General features: G+C 43.4%; 1 protein-coding gene across 6 annotated transcripts in view; it reads right to left on the bottom strand.

Moving 5' to 3' along the window:
- LOC122556122 (phospholipase D1-like) overlaps positions 1 to 26,254 on the bottom strand; it is a 154,259-nt gene that overhangs the window by 31,945 nt on the left and 96,060 nt on the right. For 5 of the 6 annotated variants that reach the window (XM_087993372.1, XM_087993370.1, XM_087993371.1 and 2 more), the window contains 11 exons: positions 26,001 to 26,059; positions 22,649 to 22,741; positions 21,674 to 21,826; positions 19,043 to 19,192; positions 18,582 to 18,665; positions 17,585 to 17,666; positions 16,922 to 17,032; positions 15,937 to 16,143; positions 14,179 to 14,398; positions 10,638 to 10,748; positions 1,549 to 1,677 (listed from right to left, as the gene is read on the bottom strand). In XM_087993372.1, coding sequence (XP_087849498.1) covers positions 1,549 to 1,677; positions 10,638 to 10,748; positions 14,179 to 14,398; positions 15,937 to 16,143; positions 16,922 to 17,032; positions 17,585 to 17,666; positions 18,582 to 18,665; positions 19,043 to 19,192; positions 21,674 to 21,826; positions 22,649 to 22,741; positions 26,001 to 26,059 — 1,399 coding nt within the window. The remainder of the gene's footprint in view (positions 1 to 1,548; positions 1,678 to 10,637; positions 10,749 to 14,178; positions 14,399 to 15,936; positions 16,144 to 16,921; positions 17,033 to 17,584; positions 17,667 to 18,581; positions 18,666 to 19,042; positions 19,193 to 21,673; positions 21,827 to 22,648; positions 22,742 to 26,000; positions 26,060 to 26,254) is intronic. The other variant, XM_043702594.2, reaches the window with a different exon arrangement.

Raw genomic sequence — 26,254 nt, 5'->3', positions numbered from 1 at the left:
TATCTAAATTAAACCCCATCTGCCATTTCTCAGCCCATTAGTCCATCTGCTAAAGAATCTGTTGTAATCTGAGGCAACCTTCTTCACTGTCCACTACACCTCCATCTACTGCTCTGCTCTCATCAATCTTCTTTGATACTTCTTCAAAAAACTCAATCAAGTTTGTGAGACATGATTTCCCATGCACAAAGCCATGTTGACTATCCCTAATCAATCCTTGCCTTTCCAAATACTTACCTACCACCGACAGGGTTTCCTCCAAAAACTTACCTACCACCGACATCAGGCTCACTGGTCTATAGTTCCCTGGCCTGTCCTTACCACCCTTCTTAAACAGTAGCACCATGTTAGCCAACCTCCAGTCTTCTGGCACCTCACCTGTGACTATTGATGATACAAATACCTCAGCAAGGGGCCCAGTAATCACTTCCCTACCTTCCCACAGAGTTTGAGGGTACACCTGATCAGGGCCTGAAGAATTACCCACTTTTATGTGTTTCAAGACATCCAGCACTTCCTACTGTATAATATAGACATTTTTAAAATGTCACCATCTATTTCCCTGCATTCTATATCTTCCATGTCCTTTTCCACAGTAAATTCTGATGCAAAGTATTCGTTTAATATCTCCCCTATCTCCTGCAGCTCTACACAAACACCGCCTTGCTGATCTTTGAGGGGCCCTATTCTCTCCATAGTTTTTTTTTGTCCTTAATGTATTTGTAAAAACCCTTTGGATTCTCCTTAACTCTATTTGCCAAAGCTACCTCATGTCCCCTTTTTGCCCTCCTGATTTCCCTCTTAAGTATACTTGTGCTGCCTTTATACTCTTCTAAGGAATCATTCGATCTATCTTGTCTATACCTGACATATGATTCTTCTTTTTCTTAACCAAACCCTCAATTTCTTTAGTCATCCAGCATTCCCTATACCTACTAGCCTTTCATTTCACCCTAGCAGGAACATACTGCCTCTGGACTCTCGTTATCTCATTTCTGAAGGCTTCCCATTTTCCAGCCGTCCCATCTTCTCAATTACTTGCTGCATTCTAACTTTTAGTCATTCATATAGGAGAACACCCAGATTCCCCCTGTATCTCAGAATTCTGCAGTCTCTCTCCATTTAAACATTTCAGAACACATATCCACCATGGTGGAATGTTACAAAAATGGATGATGCACATAAGACAGTAGACACCTGGGGAGAGGCTAGAGGAGTAGATGTAAGAGAAGGAGAGAGAGACAGAGAGAGAGAGAGAGAGAGGGGGGGACGAGGTCATGAAGGGATTTGCAAAGATGAGAATTCTAAAATCAAGTTGCATCAGACTAGGAGCTAATGCAGGTCAGGGAGCCTCACAGGGCAATAGATGAAAGGGACACGGAATAAAGGGATGACCATGATCATATTAAATGGTGAAGCAGACTGAAAGGGCCGAATGGCCTACTCCTTTTGTATTTCCTTTGTGTCTGTGACTTGATGCATGTTAGCACTTGGGGCCCGCATGCCATGATTAAGGACATCAAGGATATCTGTTGTGGCTTAACTCACCGTCAAATGGTTTGTCCAGCTGGACCCAGTCCTTGTAGACAAAGTTGCAATAGTCCTTCCCATGCCAGAACCTCGTCTGTCCGACCAATTCATCGATATTTGCGTGTGGACCACATTCTGAATTCCTGTCTGCCTCAGAATTTACAATCAAGACACAAATAAAATATTCAGTGTGTATACAAATGGATTTCCCAGAACCACTGCATTTCTTTTAAGTTTAGGCGGAACAGCAAATGTTTATCATCTGCCAGTGACCCACCCAATTTCCTCTATGTTTCTGTCAATGCTTTTGACTACCGGTTCTGGAACTATCAGAAATGGTCAAGAAGTAGCTGTTGGACAGCCTAGAACAAACCAAATCATTGAGCAAAGAATCTGTGAGACCATGACGGGTTGGGTAAGCGATACGGCAGGAGTATGGTGGGGACATGGGGAGTGGGGGGGGAGAGGGTGGGCGGGGCAAGGAAGGTTGGAGGATCCCAACTTTCATCAACATACCCAGAGTGAAGCTGCTGATGCAGATTGGGCCTGGACAGTAACTTATTGACTCAAAAGCTTCTTAAATTGCAGCATGTCCTGCATTTATCTGTCCAGGCTGGTACTTGGTCGTGCAGGTTTAAAGCCAACACTGACTGGGTCAGATGAGGCCTGTGCTAACTCAGGCATAAGCTGAGGCCTGCACTAACTCAGACATGAGCTGAGGCCTGCGCTTACTCAGACATGAGCTGAGGCCTGCGCTAACTCAGACATGAACTGAGGCCTGCACTGATCCAGAAATGAACTGTGGCCTGTGCTAACTTAGACATGAGCTGAAGCCTGCGCCAACTCAGACATGAGCTGAGGCCTGCACTGACCCACACATGAGCTGGGGCCTGCACTGACCCACACATGAGCTGGGGCCTGCACTGACCCACACATGAGCTGGGGCCTGCACTGACCCACACATGAGCTGGGGCCTGCACTGCACTCAAGCACGAGTTGAGTCAGCTACACTGCAGTTACAGAGTGAGGCCTGTCTCAGGCAGCAGGTGAGGCCTGTCTTTGCACAGCCAAATATTAAGTCTGACTCAGATGGATATGAGATCCATTTTTAAATAAGCAGAAACATTGCTTATATGTTTTAACCAGAAATTCTGTGTATAAATGAGATTGGAGTGCAGGCTCCAATGGGTTATGTCAGCATAAGTATGAAAGAAACCAACAGAATAAAGAAACCCACAAGCAACCTTGTCTCAGCAAAGATACACGAACCATCCAACAGGAGGCTGAAACAGCAGCGAGAATACACCCTGTCAATTGGTTCAACTCCACTACAAACCTGTGTGGGTTAATTGAATCTTTGGCAAGTGCTGCAGTCATCTGGGTTCAACTTATATGCATTAGTATTTAAATTCCATTTGTGCTGAGCAGAAATGCAAAAAGCAGCAGGATAAAGCTTGACATGTCAGAGAGGGAAGGGAGAGAGGCATGCAGGAACTGAAAGCATGGAGCTGGTGGTCTAGCTGGGAAATACAAAGGCGGCCCAGCGTTGTGAGTGAGAGGGTGCAGCCAGACTTGCCAGCATTTTAACGCTGTTAAAACTTAACTAATACATTTTGAATTCTGACTTCTTCAGTTTGTGAACTAACATGAAGATTGCACAGGTTCTTCCCTGCGATAAAAGAATAATACATCAGGACAAAGTTGGAATAATCACACAATGTAACTCCTTTTGTGTTGACCATCTATAAGCCCAAAAGAAGAAAAGTGAACAAGAAGGAATAAAGCAGACACTAATCAAAATTGGATCCTAGTACTAGAGACACTGCAATTTTAAAATCTCTATGTGCCACCTATCTCCTGTGGACCCAAATCAAAATCAATCCACCAGAGATGACACTACCATGAGTTATGGACGTCTGAATGCCTATGACATCCTCCCTGTCATTCTCTTCCATTAACGCCATCCACTTTGCCTACTTCTCTCCTAATGTCTTTTCATGTGATATAGTCTCAAACCTTGTTAAGATAATCGCTACTGTAAAACACTTTATGGTGTTTTACTGTTAAATATGTTACATAAAGGACTCAAACATTCCCGGGATAGCGACAGCACAGGGTTAGGTACACAGTAAAGATCCCTCTACTCTGTCCCCATCAAACATTTCCAGACAGGTTCAGCATGGGACTAGATACAGAGTGAAACTCCCTCTATATAGTCCCCATCAAACTTTCCCAGGACAGTCAGAGAGCAGGTTGAAACAGGGTAAAGTCTTAACTTCATGTTCTGTCATCATTATGAGATTTAAAAATTCAGTTTGTGGCAATTTACTGTGCTATTGTTTGAACGGTTAGAGCCTGGTTTTCAGGCCCCTCTTTGTGATGTGAAAGAATCAGCTGTGTCTTCCAGAATCTGTTATAAAGCAATGTCAGAATCCCATGCTCACACTGAAGGGCCTGTATATCTGCCCTCTTCTCCCATTGACTGGTATTATGTGTTTCATTCTAAAAGCTGACATTTCAGCTGGGACTGAGTTGCATTGTGACAAGGTTACTTTGTGCTGAAACACAAAGCCTGCTGTGTGTTTGGAGCCAAAACTCCAGCCTAGATAGAGCTTTTCTTCCAAGAACAACTTAATTAATTGATCCACAACCTCACAAAGCTGTTTCTGTTCAGGGTAAAGGAGATCTCACTATTGAAAGACCCTCCATTCCACTAATTAACTTCATGCAAAGTTTTAAGCAAAGTTTGCTGATGGGGCACCAAGTTTATTTCAGGTTAAACCTAACTGATAACATCCAGAGCAAGTTGAATTTATATAGCACCCTTAGCATGACAAAATATCCCAAGGTGCTTCACTGCAACAACTGCCAAGTTTAATTTGATATCAACCTGCTTAAAGGAGGTATCTTAAATGAAAACAAAGAAACTCAGCTGATCTGGTAAGTTCTGTGAAGGGAGAAACAGAGTTAATGTTTCAGAGTTAATTTTTCTGAAGGAGAGTCATAGTGGACTTGAAACATTAACTGTGTTACTCTCTCCATAGATGCTGCCAGACCTGTTGAGTTTTTCTGATGTTATCCATGTTTATTTCGTTTGTCTGCAGCATTTTACATTTGTTTTAAGATGCTTTGGGACGTGCAGAGGTCAGTGAAAGACAAAGATTTTAAGAAGTTTCTAAGTCCCATTGCAGACAGCTAATGGCACAGCCTGAGGTGGGACAAGCAGATGGAACAATGGCTCTGAGCAGGGAAACAATTAATCTGATGAGAACTGTCAGACAATGCTCAGAGATAGATCGCCAAATGGTGGTTTACAGGGGATGCAATGGCCCAGTGGTATTATCACCAGACTTTTAATCCAGAAACTCCAGGGTTTGGGTTCTATCATGGCAGATGGTGGAATTAGAATTAAAAAAAATCTGATATTCAGATTTCAATGATGACTGTGAAACCATTGCCAATTATCAGGAAAAACCCATCTTGTCCACTAATGCCCTTCAGGGAAGGAAATCTGCTATCCTTACGTGGTCTGCCCATCATGTAATTCCAGATTCATAGCAATATGATTGACTCTCAACTGCCCTCTGGGCAATAAATACCGGCCTGGTCTGGCTGTGATGTCCACATCCCAAGAATGAATTGCAAAAAAAAGGTGTGAATCGCATTACTAAACCCTAAACTGAGGCAGATCTGATCTGTCAGGAAGCTGCGAAGTTGTGAAAAGATAAAAACCCTGGGCAAGTTCATAAATGAGTCGGTTGTGCATTGTGAAATGCCCTAAGCTGCGCAGGTTTGGTTTTCATGAGAATTCAGGCAAGTCTGGCCTCTGGCAGATGCATGAGAAGACAGGCCAAGAAAGTTTGGCCTGCAATGAGAATGCAAATAAACTCGCCATGATGATCCAAAATAAACACAAATGGTGTCATTACCAACAGTTTGGGGAAAGAAATACAGCAATATAAACAGATGTTGAGATAAGATTTGCATGACATTGACATCTCTTTTGCTTTCTCTTACTAAATCATTTCTCGGCCCTGAAGTATTAATTCTCACTTAGACCTGTTACCGTAGTGACTAGAGGTTGTGGGATACCTCAACCACGTCACAGGGCCTGAGACCTTTGGTTACTCCATCCACTGAAATTGCCCAACTTTCAAGAGTTCCCAGATTATTCCATTTTACCTTGAACCGAGAGTTGTTTCAGCATTGGGAATAATGAGCGAACAAGGGGATTAATCCTCTGAGGAGAGGGTGAACTGGCCTCTATCCTGTATCTGTCAGGGTACAGACTGTGAGAGTTGATCTGATACACAAACAATCCTGAAGGGATTGAGCAGAGAAGACACCAGGAGGATGGCTCATGTTGTGGGAAAGACTAAACTGGGGACACAGTTTAAAAAGAAGGGGTCTTCTTTTTAAGACAGAGATGAGGAGAAATCTTTTCTCTTGGAATGTCATGTGGAATTCTCATCTCCAGAATGTAATGGGGGCTGGGCCATTGCATTTATTTAAAATCATGTTAAATAGATTTTTATAGGCAAGGGGATCAGTGGTTAGGGTGGGAGGCAGACAGGAAAATGGAGATGAATCAAACCCAGATCAGTCATGATTGAATAGGTCTGAAGGACCAAATGGTCTACTCCTGCTCCTCAGTCATATGTTCCTATGACACTCCAACCAGGGGTTCGATCCCAAACAATTCCTCACCAGGTGACCATATCAGGTACTCACCAATGAGGTGTACTCGTTGACAGGTTGGATCCTTTCTCAATTCCCTCAGATCTAGTTTTCGAACCCTCCCATGTCATGGCTGTAAGTTGCCTCTTGGCAAAATTATTCAAAAACATAAGGTTAGATTATCAAATATACTTGGGGGTCCTCCAGCTCCATCTCAGAGGCTAGTGAATCCTTGGGCTGTAGAGGCTTACTCTTTGAGTATGTTTAAAGAAGAGACTGATAAATATCGAATTGCCAATAGCACACATGGTTATAGGATAGGGTGTGTAAAAGGCGTTGAAACATTTGATCAGTCATAATTATACTGAATGATGGGGCATCTTGATGGGTAGATTGGTTTTCTCTTGCTCCTATGTTCCCCAGTATCGCCTGCCTCAGCCCTTCCACTGCCTCTGATTTTTTACATTGTTTTTGTCTAGAATCCAGTGGTGAATGAACAAAATTTGCCTCCAATTAATCAAAAGTCAAAAGCGAGTGCTGCAATACAGCAGTTGTTTCCCAGCAAAGGGCCCGAAGTTCCATTCACATTGTCAACCTCGAACCTGCCACACACTCATGTTGATGGAACAGTTGTCACTTACTGGACATGATCCAACCTCCGACAGGACCCAACACCCCCAGGCATAATCTCACCCCTTGATCATATTCCTCTAATCTTGCAGCTACCTAGAGCCTGAACTCTTAAACTTACTCTTCAAACATAGAGTCATAGAGATATAAAGCACAGAAACATACTCTTTGGTCCAAATCGTCCATGCCGACCAGATATCCTATATAAATCTAGTACTATTTGTCAGCACTTGTCCCATATCCCTCTAAATCCTACCTTTTCAATAACCATCCAGATGCCTTTTAAATGTTGTAATTGTACCAGCCTCCACCACTTCCTCTAGCACCTCATTCCATACACACATGCATGAAAATGCTGCTCCTTAGGTCCCTTTTATATCTTCTCCTCTCACCTTAAACCTATGACCTCTAGTTTTGGACTTCTCTACCCAGGGAAATGACCTTGCATAATGACCCTATCCATGTCCCTCATGATTTATAAACTTCTATAAGGTCACCCTTCAGCCTCCAATGCTTCAGGGAAAATAGCCCCAGCCTATTCAGTCTCTCCCAATAGTTCAAACCCTCCAACCTTGGCAACATTCTCGTAAATTTTTCTAGTTTCCCAACACCCTCTATAGGATGGAAACCAGAAATGCACACAATACTCCAAAAGTGGCCGAACCAATGTTCTGTACAGCTGCAACATCACTTCCCAACTCTGATACTCAATGCACTGACCAATAAAGACAAGCATACCAAAACGCCTTCTTCACAACCCTTCATTCCTGATGAAGGGCATTTGCCCGAAACGTCGATTTTTCTGCTCCTCGGATGCTGCCTGACCTGCTGTGCTTTTCCAGCACCACATTAATCTAGACTCTGATTTCCATTATCTGCAGTCCTCACTTTTGCCTTCTTCACTACCCTGTCTACCTACATCTTCTCCCTCAGCTCCAATCTTGAAGAGCTTGCTTCTAACCTTCCACTGTGATGGAAATTTTGCACACCAATTTGTTTGGCATGATCCTCCTCGAAAAGCCATACTGACGGTCCCTGATCAAACCTTATCTGTCCAAGTGGAGATTAATTCTCTCCTTCTGAATTTCTCCAGTCGTTCCCCATCATTGATGGGAGACTCACTGAGCTATAATCTGATCCATAAATGCCCCTGGTTTATCCCTATCATATTTCTTGAAAAATGGAACCATATTCGCTGGTCTCCAATCGTCTGGCACCTCTCCTGTCACCAGAGAGAAATTAAAAATTTGGGTCAGAGCCCCTGTAATATCTTCTCTGTCTCCTGCAGCAACCTGGGGTACAACTTATCTGGACTTTTTAAAATTCATTCATGGGATGAGGGCATTGCTTAGTGAGCATTCATTGCCCATCCCTAATTGTTCAGAGTCAGTCACATTGCTGTGGGTCTAGAGTCACATGGAGGTGTTGATAGAAGGCTGTTTGTGTGGCTGAAGGCTTGCCCCCAGTCCCTGAAGGTGGCAGGTCAGGTTAATCAGATAATTAAAGGCAAGTGTCCCGTATGCCTTCTTATCAGTCAATGCATAGATTATAAGAACAAGGAGATTACATTGGAGCTGTAAAGGACTTTGGTTAGCTTACAGCTGAAGTACTGCGTGCACCTTTCATCTCCACACGATATAGAAAGGATGTGATTGCACTGGAGGGAGCGCAGAGGAGATTCAGCAGTATGTGGCCTGGGGTGGTACATTTCAGCGGTGAAGAGAGGCTGGGTAAGCTTGAGTTGCTTTTTTTTGGAATGATTTAGTAAGAGACCTACCCTCGTTCTCGTCATTCTCATGTTTCTCGCATACGTATAAAATGCCTTTGGGTTATCCTTGATCCTATCCGCCAAAGATTTTTCATGCCCTCTCTCTATGGTGAAAAGCAGGAGGTTTTGGGGAGTTGAGGATAATGTTTTTCATCCAGAGGTGGGTAAGTGGCTGGGGTGTAGTGCCTGGGATTTGGTTGAGGTGGATAACCTTTAAAAAGTATTTGGATGGGCACTTGAAATGTCCAAGGTTATGGGCCTAGTGCTGAAAAGTGTACATTTTTAAGAGTAGTTTTAGCGCTACAGACCTGATAGGCCAAAGGTCCTCTTCTTCTGGACTGTGTGCTTCTACGATTCTCAATTCAAATCCTTTCTTTCACATACCACATACTCACTTCAAGAAAGGGAAGGAGAGGGGTGCGCGAGCGGGGTGGCCTCGTTCAAGGCAGAAGGCCTTTGTTGAGTCATTGAAGCTTTGGGGACAGGTGACAATTCAGGAATTCTTCCTAGACTTCCTTTGGATTTGTACATTATTGCTACAGACTATTTCCTTTCACTCAGTGGCTGTGATCCAGAATGGTGTCATCTTCACAGAGGCTGAAAGTTGGTGACTGGAGTGAGGACAGTCACTGTGTGAGCTTAATTAATCAATCAATCAATCATCTTGAAACTGACCTGTGTTTCCCGATAATCTGTAGATAGACTTAGGGATTTTTAAATGTTATTTTCAGTCCCGTCACCATGCATGTAATTAGACATCTTAATTTAGTGCCTACTTAAAACATTCACTGGTAAATGCAAAGTACTTAGATCGTATATCAGCTGCAAAGTCTGGAACTGATTTGCAAGCGATAGTTTGCAAATGCTGATGTCATCTCCTATCTCTGAGTCTGTATCTGTCTGTGCTGATAACAGCCAGCTTCCCAGAACCCAACCACATTGGATAATGTTTACTGAAAACCCATTACATTTCTGAAGAAGTAACCTGACAAACCTATGCATTCAATTTAAGGTTCAGGATTTCTGTGGATAAATCAGGCTGACTCTCCAGTACACTGGAGTACTGTACTGCTGCACTTTCAGTAGGTGGTATCATTTGGATAAGGGCTTTTTGCTTTCCAGCATCGGAGAGTTTCCAGGACAATGCTGCTCAGTTGGCAACTCGAGTCCACTTTCATTGCTTAGCCAACACCAAAAACAAATTGAAAATTGCTGGAAAAGCTCAGCAGGTCTGGCAGTATCGTGGAGAGAAATCAGAGTTAACGTTAACTGAAGTTCTGAAGAAGGGTCACTGCACCTGAACCATTAACTCTGATTTATCTCCACAGACGCTGCCAGACCTGCTGAGCTTTTCCAGCAATTTCTGTTTTTGTTTCTGATCTGCAGCTTTCCCAGTTCTTTTGGCTTTTACCAAAGCAATTTCTCTAGGCGTCAATTTGTTCACTGCTTCAGAGTCATTCTACACTGGACTCTTACACAGACAGCAATATGATCACAATCAGATCATCTACTTTCTGTCGTGCTTGATGTAAGGTACGTATTAGCGATGGGACACTGGGGAAAACACTCCGCTCTGTTTTCAATTGGCTCATGGACAATTTGGTTGCGAGGTGAATGGACAGGCAGCCTCACCTGAAAGGCAAGCACCTCCAACTGTGCTAGGCTCCCTCAGCACTGCACTGGCAGGGTCAGCCCTGATTCTGTGGGCAGGGTCCCTATCGCGGGACTTGACTCTGTGACTTTCCGCCTCACAGATAAGGATGCTACCCAGAGAACCATGGCTTTAAGGATCAGGGTTGGACAAGCCTGTGATTTATCACATCACACGTTGAGGTCAAGTGTGTTCATTGCCTCCCACTCTGACAACAGCAACAGACAGAGGCAGAAGCTCCCTACTGCACACCAAAGCTGAAGCACCCAAGCACCTCTGCCCACAGGGGATAAGAGTCACAGTCTCTCCACCGGGAGCAGCAAAGCTCTGCTGGAAGACCAAGGGAAGAAAGGAAAAGCATTGTTGGCAATTTCAACTCACCGTTCTCCGGTCGAGAGGGGCTGGGGCTGCTGGCATGGTGATACAATCTCTTCAAGTTGGGCAACCTATCCCTGATTAAGTTCCACTGGCTGTTGGAAGAGTTAAACCAACCTGCAGAGAGTCATAGGCAGCTGGTCTGCGGCATCGTTCACAGAATTCACTACCTCACCCCATCCTGATGGCCCCCACCCCACACCACAGGCAGTTCTCAAACCCCATCCCACTCAAACCCAGCTGCTGTGAAGGATCAAATTCAACGCCACCCTTTTTATCTCACGAGGAGAGCTTTGGTATGAGTTGAAAGCAGCTGCTGTCCTTAACCAGGCCTTAGCCCTTGACATTGTTTAAAAAGCAATTTCTTTATGATGGAATTAAATACTGGAGTGTTTCCAATGATGTTATGTCTCACAGCTAGTATGTAATATAACCGTATTAGACATGCTCATGAAATCATCACCATATTGTGGCATGTGACCTGATGTTATAAAATCTCAGTCTCCATCTTACTGAGGTCAGTTGCAGCATGACACACTGAGGGAAAGGTGGAACAATGTATAACTAAATTGCTTAGTACTAGACCACATATGGTAACAGCTGTGATTGTAATATATGTAGATATCAGAATTGTAAATAAAATTCAATGATTTTTTCATTTCCACATTATCCACACCTAATTCTTACGTTACATAAAGCATCAGGTTCACATTCCCTGCAGAAAAATCATCACTGTATTTACAACAAATCGTGAGGGGGGAGCAGATCAGGTAGGTTATCCACAAGATCCACAAGCTTCAAAGATTTAAAAATCACAGCACTTTCTCGTGATGGTCAGCCAGGGATCAATATCTGAGACAGAGGGTGTGGATTTGAGCACCACTCTGGAGATGTCAGCACAGAACCTAAGCTGACACTCCCAATGCAGTGCTGAGGGAGTGCTGCACTGTCCAAGGTGCTGTTAATCAGATGAGACTGAACCTTAGTCTTCATCTGTTATCTCATGTTCTAGAATTAATGGACACTATTTCAACGAAAGTTAGGGGAGTTCTCTGAACATTGGAACCCAAAATGAAAATGAGGAGTATGAGGTATATAAAACCGAATTTCCATTTGCTGTGATCCATTTTCCTTTAATGACCAAATCAGTTGGTTGATACAGCACACCAATGGTGTTTTGAAAGCTGGCACTGAGTACAGGTGGATGAATAATCTCCTTGCCATCCTTGACCATCAGCAACAGTGATCACATCTGTCGAGAATTCCCGGTGTAAGAAAATAAAATATAAATGGCAAATCAGATAAACATTCCATTCTATAAACTCCTGTATCTCTGATCAAAAAGCAAGCATCTTCTATTGAAAGTTATTTAACATAATCAATATTTTTCAGACTCAGCAGAATTCTACTGCTCGAATTTTCACAAATACCTTTGGAATTTTCACTAGGTACATGGTGACGGGATCAAACCAGAGAACATGTCTTGGGGCTTCAAACATCTTTGTGTTCTATTGTATTGTGAATTGAGGTCTATGTAATACTTTCCTAGTCCTCATTCTGTCCCTACGTTTTCGTCTGATTCACAGAGAGCAAGGCTATCGACCTGTAATGTTAACCCCTGCTTCTCTCTCCAGGTACTACCTGAAGTGATAAATATTTTCAGCCTTCTCTGTCTTTATTTCAGATTCCCAGCATCCACAGAAGTTTGCTTATCCACAAAGAAATGGGATGAATTGGACAGTAATTTCAAATGCTGGTAGAGATGGTGAATGGAATATGCTGTAGGACTCTACACATCTTGCCCTGTACAACCCACTTCACAAGTAGATCCATGGGAGATCAGTGTACTAAAGACCTTTCATAGGTCCAGTCCTTGTGGCTGCTGCTTTTGAACTAACTTGCTGATTCATTTGTGTTTCCCCTTTGCAAAGGGGATTTTGATTGTTCCATATACATCAATGTGGTCAGTTTCACAGCAAGGAGCCTGAATCTGACTGGGACTGTCCAATTTCCCACAACTCCATTGTGTGGAATTCACATTAATGTTTTCTTGCCCACTTGACAATCTGATTGCTTACACTTGTACACCAAACCAAAAGATAGATTTCAGTCTTGTCGAGGACCCATTTTCCTGAATCTACTGCCTAGTGTTCCGCTGTCAAAGGATTCAGACTCAATTTCAGCTCATTTTGGTCTATTCCCTCCCAGGAGGTATTAGCTGTCCTAAGCATAAGGGGGTTTGACTTAGAATAAGCAAGGTGCTACTGAAATGGAGTGATAACAGGATGTAATTTAATCCACTGCAGAATAAGAGGATGTAGTTGTGACATGAATATTGAAAGGCGGAGCAGGTTCAAGGTCCTGATTGTTTGTTTGTCTGCAATTAGAAAGGCACTTAAATCAACTCCTCAGGACCAGAAGCACATAAAACCTGAGGATCTGCTGCTACCTTTTTTGTAGACAATATGTTGATTGTTGGTGAGTTAATTTATATTTTCAGACATCATTGCTCTTGTGTGGGTAATCTATGTTGTTATAAACTTGCCTTTTGCTGATTTGAGCCACCCAAAGTCAAGTTTGTATGTGCAGGGAAATCAGCTGGGGGGTAAAACGGTAATTATTTAGTCAATTGTTTATCATAACTTGGAATTAAGACTTGGCTTGCCCTATCGCTGGATGGTGACCCACAGTCTGATTTGACAAAGATTACAGCCAGTCAGAAGATACTTGAGCCAAAGGTCATTGAGTCATGACCTTGACCCTCCGCCTTGGCAAGCAGAAGGCCCTGCATTACCTTCAATGCCCTATATTTCCCAAAACTCACACACAGCTACTGGCAAGATTCACTCCATTTTTCCCTGTCTTGATTTCTGCAGTTCTATCAGAATAAGTCATTGCTGTTCACAAAACACTTGTATTTCTCATCTTGATATCTTTTCATCATGATTCTTTTTTGCAGTGACAAGTGTTTCAGAATAGTCTGTGGTATTTGCCCCTATGACACCAATTGGACCAAATCCTGTTTGCCCCTCACATCAAACGATACCTCGTCATTTTCAAATATGGCTCAGCCCAGGGTTAATACTTGTTAACTAGCAGCTGGTGAATGGGTTAGTTAGCAACAATCATTCTATTTCATTAAGCCTGGGTAGCAGGTGGTGAAGTCAATGTCATGCAGCCTGATACAGTGCATTCCACCAGTTATACATGATGCTCATATGATCTGATTGGAGCCTCCTGCAGCCATTGTCTTCACAGCACTGAGAAGAAGGGCCAGCAGGATTACATGGAGATCAGAATCACCAAGATCCCTTCACGCCTTGTCTGTTCTTTCAATGCTACTGTGTCCAAGTCATGGCATTTGCGAACTGGCAGTACCATGGGTGTGCCATCACTATAGCTGGGCTGCAGTGGATCACGAAGGCATCTGCCCACCACCTTCTCAAGACCATTGGAGATTTGAAACAAATGTATTGGTGATGCTCCCATCCCAAAGTAAGACATAAGTGAAACCCAACAGCCCCTACCCAGCTATTCAAGCACTTACCATGCTCTGTGCTATCGATGCTACTCACACTGTCGCAGTGCTCCAAGTTCTGTCGTTGCAGTTGTCTGACTAGGTTCAGCATGGGGAAGGATTTTCTAGACTTGCCGATACCCTTCATCCTGGATGAGTCCACCTCATCCTCTCCCTCTGTACTCTTTTCAAGTGTCACCTTCGCTTTGGGTGTCTGGTCTTCCTCGTTCCCAGCGAGAGTACTGAGTGTCTGTTAAGGCAACAAAAGTTTCCCTGAGTTCGCCGTCGTAGTTTTGAAGACCAATATCATTGCAATCAGGAAGGACAAAAGGCATTATGGGGCAGATTCATTCCATACACATTTTAGGAAGCACAGAATTGGGTGAGTTCCAGTCCTCCCCCTCCCTCTGCCTCCGGGAATAATGGCAGCCATATCTCAAATAGCTTCCTCCAGTCTGTGTTCTTTAAATATGTGAACTTACAAACCAATTTCAATGCCACACACGTACACTTTCACAGCGTGCATATTAGTGCACACACAAACACATAACACATGTGCATTTGCTCATATGTTTTATACACACACACTCACATACATGCTTGTATTCATATGCGTGTGCATGTACACATATTGTACACACACTCACTCATATAGACACAACCAGTTACAGAAGGGGTAAAATAGATTATAATTGTTCAACTCCCATTATCCTCATCATCATTTTGTGGACTAAACTGGTTTGGAAAAAGAAAAAAACTCTGACTAAACTTGGCAGCAGAGGTTACCTGACCAGTTTCAGCCCAGCTCATAAAAATCAAATCTGAGCTAAAATTAACATTGTTATGAAAAGGTATTGAAACTTCACGTTTGATTCCCAACTTTTGAGAAGCTTCAGATATTGTGATGAAAGTCACTTGCAGATGATCCAGCATGTGAAAACAATGCATCCAGTCTGGGAACACACAAGTGAACAATATTTCAAACAGCGGCTTTTAGACATAGCAAGGTAGAATAGATCAGTATCAGTCACACTGAAAGTCTCTCTCCACCCTCTCACTGTTTCTCTTGGCCTCTCAAACACAATGCCCAGTGATAAAATATTTGAAGAGATGTCCATTCACCAAGAACTCAAAAATATTTGAAAATGTTGTCACTGCTGAGGATACAAGTTATCAACTGAATGATCAGGGACTCAGGTTAAATCTAAGACCTCATGGACATTAAGGGCTTATTTTTAAGCTGCTAATTCTTGATTTTCCTTTTTGTATCAGACATTCTCCCTATCACAACCTTTATACCAGTATGTTTGCGTGGGTTTGATGTTGTGTTTCATTCATTTGAATGGTTTTCGCAAGTAATTTAATTCACTCAAGAAAACTTTATAAATGTCTCATTTTGAACTGGCAAGCTATATTTTAATCAAAATGTAATACAGCTGCAAGCAAAATGTATTTAAAATCTTTGCTGTGTCCTATTATGAAAATTAAAAAGAGAGGAGTTGATTTACCCCTCCTCACCCAGTCATAAAAATACACACACACACATACAGACAGACACACACGCACACAGAGGAACATACACACAGGAACACACGCTCATGCACATATACACACACGCAAGCACATGTGCATATACATCCACACACACACAGGCACACACATAATCACAAATGAACATTGACATACAAGAACAGTCTCAGGAATTGGTTCTCACGTGCGTACGCACACAAACACACCAGATGGTGCCGTGCCTGCAACAGATGAAGGAAAACATGTCTCTGTTCTTACTGTTTGGTTGTTGGGTGCAATGGATTGAGAGCAGACATTCCGTGAGACACTGCCCACATCAGTCAGCCGATGCTCATCGTCGTCCCACCTCCCGTATGCCAAGTCAATGCCACCAACGAACGCAACCGACTGGTCAATGACAACGATCTTCTCATGGTGTGCCCACAGGTACACAGTGGAGGAGACATGGTCTGGGTGTCTCATCACCTGACAGAGGAAGAGCCCATAGCACAGAGCAGCAGTCAGTCAGTCATTATCTCAATTGGCAAAATGGTCAATATTCACTAAGTCTGGGAAATAATTGGAATGTTTGGAAGAGCTTCACATGCAGAAGCACATTTCCAGGACTTGGCCAAAGCACATTCGGAACGTCATTAATGTGCAGTGCTTCCTGTGGCAGAGGTTGTGGGTTTGGAATGGATTGGAAAGTTACAGAGGCACTGTGTAACAGTCAGACGGTGAGACCTGGACTGACAGGTTATAACCAGCAGGAAAGATTGATCAGGTTGGAGTTCTTTTTACTAGAGAGATGAAGACTGAGGGGTCACATTATAGAAGATCAGGATAGATCAGATAAACATAGGGAAAATGTTTTCATGAGGGAAGTAGACCAGTGCAAGGGGCCATGGACATAAGACAGTCACTGATGAATCCAACTGGAAATTCAGGAGAAATGTCTTTATCCAAAGAGTGGTGGCAACTTGGAATACTGGAACAGGAAACAGTTGAGGCTGAGATACATTTAAGTGTGAATCTAGATAAACGCACAAGGAAAAAACAAATTGAAGGATTTACAGATTGGGTGAGAGAACTTGGGTGAGAAGAGTCTTGTATGGAGAAGGTACAACAATAGGGACCAAACAGACTGAATGGTCTGCTTCATACTAGAAATCATCTGAAATATATTGTGTCTTTCATTTCAGACACCAACATTTATAAGATATACTCTGATCTTGTTTCTCATTACAAGTTAAAGGGAACACACCTTAATGTTGGGATGAAGGCGCATTAGTGTCCGCTTGCTATATTCACTGTTGATGCCTAGTGCAAGCTCCACCTCTTTGTAGAGAATCACAAAAATCTTCACTCCTTGTTGCTGCCGTGATAGGGAGGGAGAACAATCAATTCAAACCAGCCTCACTTCAACTATTGACAATAATCACAGAGTGCACATGGAATCATATATCACGTTTAGGTAAATAATGCCCAGAAGACAGAGGAGAATATCACTGCTCTTCCTTGAAATAGTGACCACGGGATTTTTTACATCCACCTGAGAAGGCAGAGGGAACTTTGGTTTAATGCCTCACCTGAAAAATGGCTCCTATGATATTGCAGCACACCCTCAGTGCTGGTGTCAAGAGTGTGATCCTGGATTGGAGGCTCAAGTCTCTGGTGTGGGGTTTGGGTACGTGACCTCTTGACTAAATGGCTATGACTGACACTCAGGAGAGAAGGTTGTGGCTACAGAACCTATCTGCCACTATGGGCATTATGGACAGTTGGGGAAGGGAGAGGGTAACAGAGAGTAAGCAAGCCACCCTTCCTTGAGCCATTAGCATGACAAAAGGCAATCTAAACCTCAAGCAATGCATGTGGACTTGCTGTATAAGACCCACAGGTACAGACACATCAGAGAAGAACTCACAGCTTTGCGTTTGAGTACGTAGTCCAGCCTCCAATAATTCCCTTCCACCACCGGCCTCTTGAGAAAGATTTCTGGACTCAGCCTGGGATCCCACATGTCAAAGAGCAGAAGAGTGTTTAAAAAAATTATTTTTCAGAACCAGAATTCCATTTCAGGTCTGAAACGATCACTCCTGCAGGACCAACCCAAAGGATGTTGGCAGGGCTTTGGGACATCACTATCACTGGGCAATGTTGACAGCGAAGGACATTTGTTGCCAGACTCAATCCTGCCCTCTGCCAACATCCAGAAGAACAAATACACTTACAGTGCTCTTAACAAATATGGACAAAGACATTTCACTTGGAATGCTTACCACCCAAAATTAGACACCAAGTCACATATGAAGGTAATTAAGAAACTGTTCCGCATTTAGCAGAATCAATGGTGAAAGGCTGTTTCACCCATGTTGGAGAGTCAAGACTAGGGATCAGGGGTCATGTTCAGGGGTCAGCACGTTGGAATTGGAGGAGACGTTTCTTCTCTCAGTGTGTTGTGCAGCTTTGGAATTCTCTATCCCAGAGCTGTGGATACTCAATAGTTACATACCTTCAAGACAGGTGTTAGTCAATGTTTCAGAATGAACCAAATCAAAGGATTGAGGATTTGAGGCCACAATCAGACAAACCATGATCTTATTGAGTGGCAGACCATGCTTGAGGGGCTAAATGGCCCATTAATGCTCCGAATTCTTATGCGGTCCGGCGAACAAGTTTGGTCTATGAAGGTTTAAAGCTGCCCACATTAGCGCATGAGGTACAAAGGAAGGCCTCCTGCTCCTGAACCCGCCATGTTTGCAACCATGTCTAAGCTTTATTTCTCTGTTGCTTTCTAACAATGTGCACCAGTACAAACTGAACCAGTCTTCGGCGCATTGTCAAAACTCAAAGTTAAAAGGGGAAAGATAATTTAATCATCAACATCATGTCTTGATGGATCAATGCAATGCTCTACGTACCACCAATCTGTGATGAATATTTCCTCCTTTGCATCTTCCAAAGCATCTGCCAAATCTTCAAAGTATCCCTTAGCATTTACATACCTATGAATAAAGTGAACACAGATTAAAAAGTATTCATCTGGGAAGCATCTCTTCATCTCTCAGACTTTAAACACAGTAAGATGGGCCGGTGGGACAGTCAGTAGCCTGGAGAGGGGTAAAGGTTAGGGAGCTTGCAGGGCAGGGAGAGAAGCAGAGCCAACGGTGGAGAGGTCAGAGGCTGAGAGTGCAAGAGGGAGGGGTGCTGGATGGAGGAGTGTAAAGGTGAAGGTTAGGCAGAAAGGAAAATTGGTTGATCACCCTATTGTGATCTCCCTCTTTAGGTCTAATGGACTCTTGCTGTGCTAATACATTCCATCACAGCCAATTTTAGGAATCTAAATATATATCTTCCTGTACGGTGCTGTCTGACTGGTTACCATTTGCACAGCGTATTTTCATGCACAGGTCCGAAAGATTTGAAACGTTGGTCCTCAAGGAAAACTTTGGCATGTTTATTAATTAACTCCTCAAGCTCTTGACCCCACCAGCGAGCGTGACGGTAATTGTTGCATTTGATGATCAAAGTCCTGAATTGGAACAGAAAGAACATCATTCAATAATGTTTCATTGTCTGACATTACTAACATACAATAGTGTGGCTCTCTCTCAGCACTAACCCTCCAACAGTGCAGCACTCCCTCAGTACTGACCTTCCAACAGTGCAACACTCCCTCAGTACCGACCCTCCGACAGTGCAGCACTCCCTCAGTACTGACCCTCCGACAGTGTCGCTCTCCTTCATACTGACCATCCGACAGAGTGACACTCCCTCTGTACTGACCCTCTGACAGTGCAGCACTCTCTCTGTACTGACCCTTCAACAGTGTGGCACTACCTCAGTACTGACCTTCCAACAATGCGTACTCCCTCGATATTGATCGTCTGACAGTGCAACAGTCCATCAGAACTGACCCTCCAACTGTGCAGCGATCACTCAGTCCTGACTAGCTAACAGTGCAGCACTCCCTCAGTATTTACCCTCCATTTGTGCAGACCTCCCTCAGTACTAGCCCTCTGACAGTCTGGAACTCCCTCAGCACTGACCCTCCAACCATGCAGACTACCCTTGGTTCTGTTTTGAGTATGTCAGCTTGAATCTTTTTCTGTATTCCTTGATCCTTCAGTTTTTCCCACAGTGCTGAAATTCTTAACCACTGGGCTAAAGGAAACCGGAGGGGCCAGTTATTGTTTACCTCCAATTAGCTCAAGTGCAGCCCATTCTTTCGAATTGTACATTAAAATTCTCTGAATAAAACTCTGCTGAATTGGGGTAATGAGGCAGTCTCAATGATATGATTTGCTCTCTGTACATAATGATTTCTCAGTAACAGCAAAATTTATGGTTAACTCTTCCTGGATTCAATAAAAAGCAATGAACAACCTCTTGGAAACATTTCTTGGTCATTTTTCCATCCGTACAACCCTTTCCAGGTAACTAAATGTCAATTAATTGTTGATTACATTTTTGATTTTTGGATTTGATCTGCCACATTTGACCTTGACGTGTAAATTTATACAGTCCTGTGTTATGATTGACTTTGGTCCTGTCAATATTTGTATGGCACATCTGTAACTGGACATCACCTTGGGAACCAAACCATAATACCAAACAGCACGAGTCAGGCTGACACTGGTAGCTATCAGCTTTCAGCCAGTTATCTCTCTGGAATGCTCAATAGAAATTCCTTGTAGATTAATGAGGGAAGATTTGGCGGATTGCTCATGTTAATCACTATTTTGTCATTGTTACTTTAGGGCGTGCTGGCTACATATTCTGCTGAGATCCCATGTGGCTGATAGCGAGGCCTTGGGTGAATCTCTGGAAGTGATTTCCAAAGGTTGATTTCAACACAACAACCTTTAGTTCTTCAGAGATTTAAATGCAGTGCCCCAAGCTCATCACAGTATTCCACCTGGGCTTCGTCCGGTCGACCACAACAACAACAACTTGCATTCATACAGCACCATTTAATATCGTAAAGCATCCCAAACAATTCACAGGAACATTACCAAACACAATTTGCCAGCACACCATGCAAGGAGATACTGGCTGGGGGTGGATTGTGGTTAAGTTTCAGCTGCATGTTGTAGCCTGAAGCTATGGACAGAGATAGCAGAATCTCAAGTTTCTTCCATTACACAGATGACTGGGAATTTCTTCCAGTCTTACTGGCTGCCATTGGATCTACTGGAAGGATTTGCAGTTTGATACTCAACCTGTTGGCTATAATGAATGAACCGACGTTGGCCTGCACTGAACCAGGCTGGTGAACCTTTGCTGCACTCCCACAATACTACCTTTCTAGAGAGCAGAGTCGAGAATGTGGTGCTGGAAAAGCACAGGGAGGAGGAAAATCGACGTTTCGGGCATAAGCTCTTCATCAGGAATAAGGCTTGTGGACCAGGGGGCTGAGAGCTAAATGGGAGGTCGGGGGGGGGGGGGGGGGAGTCTGGGGGGAAGGTAGCTGAGAATGCAATAGGTAGATGAAGTTGGGGAGAAGGTGATAGGTCGGAGAGGAGCTTGGAGCGGATAGATGGGAAAGACGACAGACAGGTCAGCAGGGTGGTGCCGAATTGAAAATGTCGATTCTCCTGCTCCTTGGATGCTGCCTGGTCTGCTGTGCTTTTCCAGTGTCACACTCTCAATGCTACCTTTTGTGTAATAAGACAATCAAGGCTTATACACAGAACCTCACCAAGAGTAGTGTGATAATAACAGGATCTAGTGATGTTGGCTCAGGACACAGGGAGAGCTTCCCCTGCTATTTTTGGGTTTGTGACCACACACAATCCACTATCAGCAGAGAAGATAATGGCGACTCCGTTTATCAACCCATCCACAATACGGCCCTTCCAACTGGACAGCATACCACAGTATGTAGCTTACTACAGATGCTCAAATAGAGTGGGATTTCAGCCTACTACCTTTCCAACTCCAAGCCAAGGCTGCTCCCCTCTGAGCCATGACCATCTTTGGTATAATGAAATGAAGATAGCTTGTGCCATACCTGGATAGATTGTCGATTCTGATACCATACTTAGTCTCAGTGTCCTTGGCTCCCAATTTGATGCTGAACTCTTTGTCCACGAGCAGAACAAAGGCAATCGCTCCTGAGTCTGGCTTCATGTACAAGAGGAAGGAATCTTTCACTACCAGCCACCTGAGGAGGCAAAGTATAGAAATAGTGTTTAGATCGGACACCACCCACTCCTGCATGTCCTGGGGAGCACGCAGCTTCGATAGCTTTGAAATGAAATGATTGACACAGACCTCATAGGAGAATGCAACAACATCTTGCATAGAGAGTCAAGAGCTCACTATGATACCTGTGACGCACCCTCTCCTGCCTCAGACCAGTTGCTCATGAAACCTACGTCTACCTCTTTGCTACCTCTACCTTCATCTATTTCAGTGTGCTCCTGGCCAACTCCCTCCAACCTTCCAGATTTACTTGACTTCACTGTCACCCATCTCTTAACATGCATCAAATCCCATTCACCTAACACTCCCTGTGGTCTTTGACCTAAAGGACTCCAGCAACACTTCAACATTAGAATTTTCATGCATGGTTACAAACTGCGGTGCAGCCTCATCCAGTCTTAAACTTCACTGAGTTCTCTGTTCTCTTCCTTTTCTGACTTCATGCACATTCCTGATTTGAAATGCTCCACCACTGCCTTCAGATTCCTGAGGCCAAAACTCTGGAATTCCTTGCGTCTCCACCTCCTTGTGCCTCTTTCACCTTCAGACCTAACACTGCAACTGAGGGTGTAGTGGCTTATCATAGTCTGGTTTTGTTTGATAATCATTTCTATGAAGGGCTTTGGAACATTTTTACTGTAGATGCAAGATGTGTTGTTGGTTGAATTACTGAGTGTTGGCTCCAGAGCATTGTTTGAAACTGCTGTCATGATCAGTGCCTTTCTCTCCACGGATGACACACTGATTAACAGAAAGCCTAACAAATGCTCATGTTACTTACCTCTTGGACCAGCGATAACAGATTTGACTTCTCCCACAACAGTTGAGGCCTGGAATCCTGTGGCCCCCTGAACGTTTCATTACAAAACCTTCCCTATAATCAAGAAGGAACTCTAATTAATCTCTAACGATGACCACAAATGTGGGAACATCTCTAACACAACAAGAGAGGGTCAATTTCTATTTTTAGAATATGAGTGATGTGATGAATTTTGAATGAAGATTAGGGTAGGTCATTCAGCCTGTCGAGTGTGCTCCATCAATCAATCAGACAATTTATTCCCACCTACAAGTGATAACCTCTCATCCCCTTGGTTAACAAGTATCTATTCATCAAACATTTGATTGGCTTTTCCAATTACTTGCTGTGAGCTAGTGACAGGAGATTGTTTCCCTTCTGGCCACTTAAGATTGCTCAGGAGTCTCAAGCTATTGGAAATGAATCTCCATGTCACTGTTGAAAATAAAGCCAAGGGACAATCCCAGGCTAATGCTCTGGGAAATTTGGTTCGATTCCACCATGACAGATGGTGAAGTTTTAAATTCAATACAAATGTGGAATTAAAAGCTAGTCAATTGTTAAAATAAACATGTAACCACAGTCAATTGTCATAAAAACCAATTTGGTTCAGTAATGCCATTTAGGGAAAGAAATCTGCCATCCTTGGCCAGACTGGCTCCACATGCGAGTCCAGACAAAGAAATATAAACATAGGAAAAAGGGGCAGAAATAGGCCATTCGTTAGGATCAAGTCAATAGCCTGTTTCGTCTTGTTCCCATATCCTTTGATCTCTTTAGCCCCAAGTGCTATGTTTAACTCCTTCCTGAAATGATACAGTGTAATGGCCACATTCCTGATGAAGCGCTTGTGACTGAAACGTCGACACTCCTGCTCCTCGGATGCTGCCTAACTGGCTGTGCTTTTCCACTGCCACACTTTTTGACTCCGAATGTAATGGCCTCAACTACTTTCTGTGGTAGAGAATTCCACAGATTCATCATACTCTGGGTGAAGAAATTTATCCTTGTCTCTATCCCAAATGGTTTACCTTGTACCCTTAGAGTGCGACCCCTGTTTCTGGATTCCCCAGACATCAGGAACATCCTTGCCGTATCTCCTCTGTCTAGTCCTGTTAGACCTTATAGGTTAGCTACTCAGCAAGATTTCAGTTCAAGAGCAATTAGGAATGGACCATAAAATACAGGCAGAGCCAGTACCACTCACTTCCCCTGAGTCAATAACATAAAGGAAAATAACTGGGGCATTGAAAGGAAATTGTCTCTCGCAAATCTTCTTTGAATGCTTTTATTATTAATTGTAAAATTACTGATGATTGGTAAAAACAAACTATTTGACTGAAAATTCAGTAGTCGGTCAGGTCTGACTGGCTGCAGGGAGGTGGGTTGTTATCAGATGAACATGTCGGTCAGCCAATGGCAGAAGTGTGGGCGGGGCAGTTGGAGAGCAGACCCTATGTGATCCAGTATGCCCATCAGAATTGGCAACCTAAGTTATGTATCTGATTCTATTTCCTAAGACAAATCATCCCTGTTCCTCTGTGCAGTCTCAGTCCCTCACTGCAATTGGACGACCCACAGGAAGTCACTGACTGTCACTGAGTTTCACATCAGCTGTCACACACTTTCAATCTTTCTCACACACACAAATTCACTCTCTCTCCTACACAAATTCACTCATTCTCTCTCACATACACACACTCACTATCTCCCACACACACATTAACTCAGTCTCTCGCACACAAATATACTCTCACTCTCTCCTGCACACACACTCATGCAAACATATAATGTCTCTCATACACATACTCGCTGTCTCACACTGTCTCACACGCACACATTCTCTCCCCAAATACTTTCTCACACTCTCTCTCACACACACACAAATATCGACATACTCTCATTCTCTCAAACACATACATTCTCTCACATACACACACTTCCTCTCTCACTCTCTCTCCCACACACATTCTCCCACTCATACAATCTGTCACACACACTCTCAAATCTGTCTGTATTATTGCGGTCATCCATTGGGAGACTCTATTTGAAGATGTGTAATATTTGGAAAATAATAGTTAACACGGATATATGGCAGGGCTGATGTTGAGGATCCGATGAACTCCCTTGCAATTTTCTCTGTCTGAAACCTGACAATCCTGGCCATGTTATTACCCACATTTCTCTTTTGAAAGGTACTATCACTTCAATTTCTTTCGACAATCCATCCAAAAGCATCTTGATCCACTTTGTAAAGAAGAAATTCACGTTACTTGATTTTTTTTGTCAATGATGTCAAATCTTTGTCAGTCTGATTACTGATCCTTCTTAGCTACATGATCAAAATCACCCATGATTTGAAACACCTCCCCTTACAGTTCCTTGCTGAGGTAACTGAGTGTCCACTGGAGAAGAGAGTTACGAGTCAGTTGTGTTTATGTGGGTCAGGAGTCACCTGTAGGCCCAGATAGGCCAAGGATGGCACACTTGCTGTCCAAAAGGAGTTTTAGGGAAGTTGTTGGGTTTTCGTGACAATCTGACAGTTTCTTGGTCACACTTACTGAGGTTAGGGGATAGACTTTCACTCGCTGTGGACTCTGATGGGGAGGGAACTTGAAAACACAGTCCGGGAAATTGGCTCAGGATCCTTACTCTTTCAAGGCATTTTATATTTTTCCAAGGACGGGGTATGTAATTCACAGGGAAAACACAAGACGTCAATTAATTACCCATTGTGTTCCTTAAGGGTTAAGGGATCTGCCTTATTTTGGGGAAATATGGGCCTGGTATATGTTAAGAGAAAGCTGTCAAAGCCAATTCCAGTTGATATGTCTTCGCTATTTTTAACCTGCTTTTTCCTGGGACTTACCCAAGGTGCACACCCTGGGTCATCATTTGTCCTACATAGCGGTTTCTGGCTCCTACATAGCTAGCCTTTTGAGGAGCTGTCCCCTCTAAAAAGCAAGACTATGGCAGTCCTCAACATGGTTGCCATCTGCCTTTACCACTGGTGTTGAACAAACAGTTCCTGCCTCCAACTGTGCAGCTAGATTTTTGTGATCGTTTTAGTGGTCTTAGTGACACCCTGGCTAGGATTTTTATGGGATGCCAGAGTAAAAAATGTGTTATCAATCTCATAGGAGAAGTGGTACAAGGGAGATAGCAAGGAGAGTGGGAATTTCAAGTTGCCATCACACACGCAACAAGCCAAATGGCCATAATCTCAATCTCCATAATGATTCATGACATGTAACAGAGCTTGAATTGAATTGAATTAGCTTTATTGCCTGAGAACTGAAAGAGCTAATTGAAAGACAGGCTGATTTACACTTACAAGCCCTTAGGTCCCAGATGATGAATGAATGAGAGCTGACTGACACCAATAAATTCCATCTGTAGAAACAAAAGTGGTAACTTGCATTTATATAGCATTTCTCAAAACCTCACAACATCCTGAAACATGTTACAGCTGGTGAAATGTAGTCCCCCTGGCAGTGAAGACAACTCAGCAGCTCATCTGTGCACAGCAAGCTCTCACAAGCTTTTGGGGGTGCAGTAGGTTCCATCCCTATTCTGGGTCAGAGCTCT

This window comes from Chiloscyllium plagiosum, unplaced genomic scaffold (assembly GCF_037043375.1).
Source record: "Chiloscyllium plagiosum isolate Xiang-an unplaced genomic scaffold, Cpla_swu_hap1 HiC_scaffold_13, whole genome shotgun sequence".
Classification (NCBI taxonomy): Eukaryota; Metazoa; Chordata; class Chondrichthyes; order Orectolobiformes; family Hemiscylliidae; genus Chiloscyllium; species Chiloscyllium plagiosum.
Note: the sequence above shows the minus strand (reverse complement) of the source record. Positions and strands in the feature narration are given on the sequence as shown.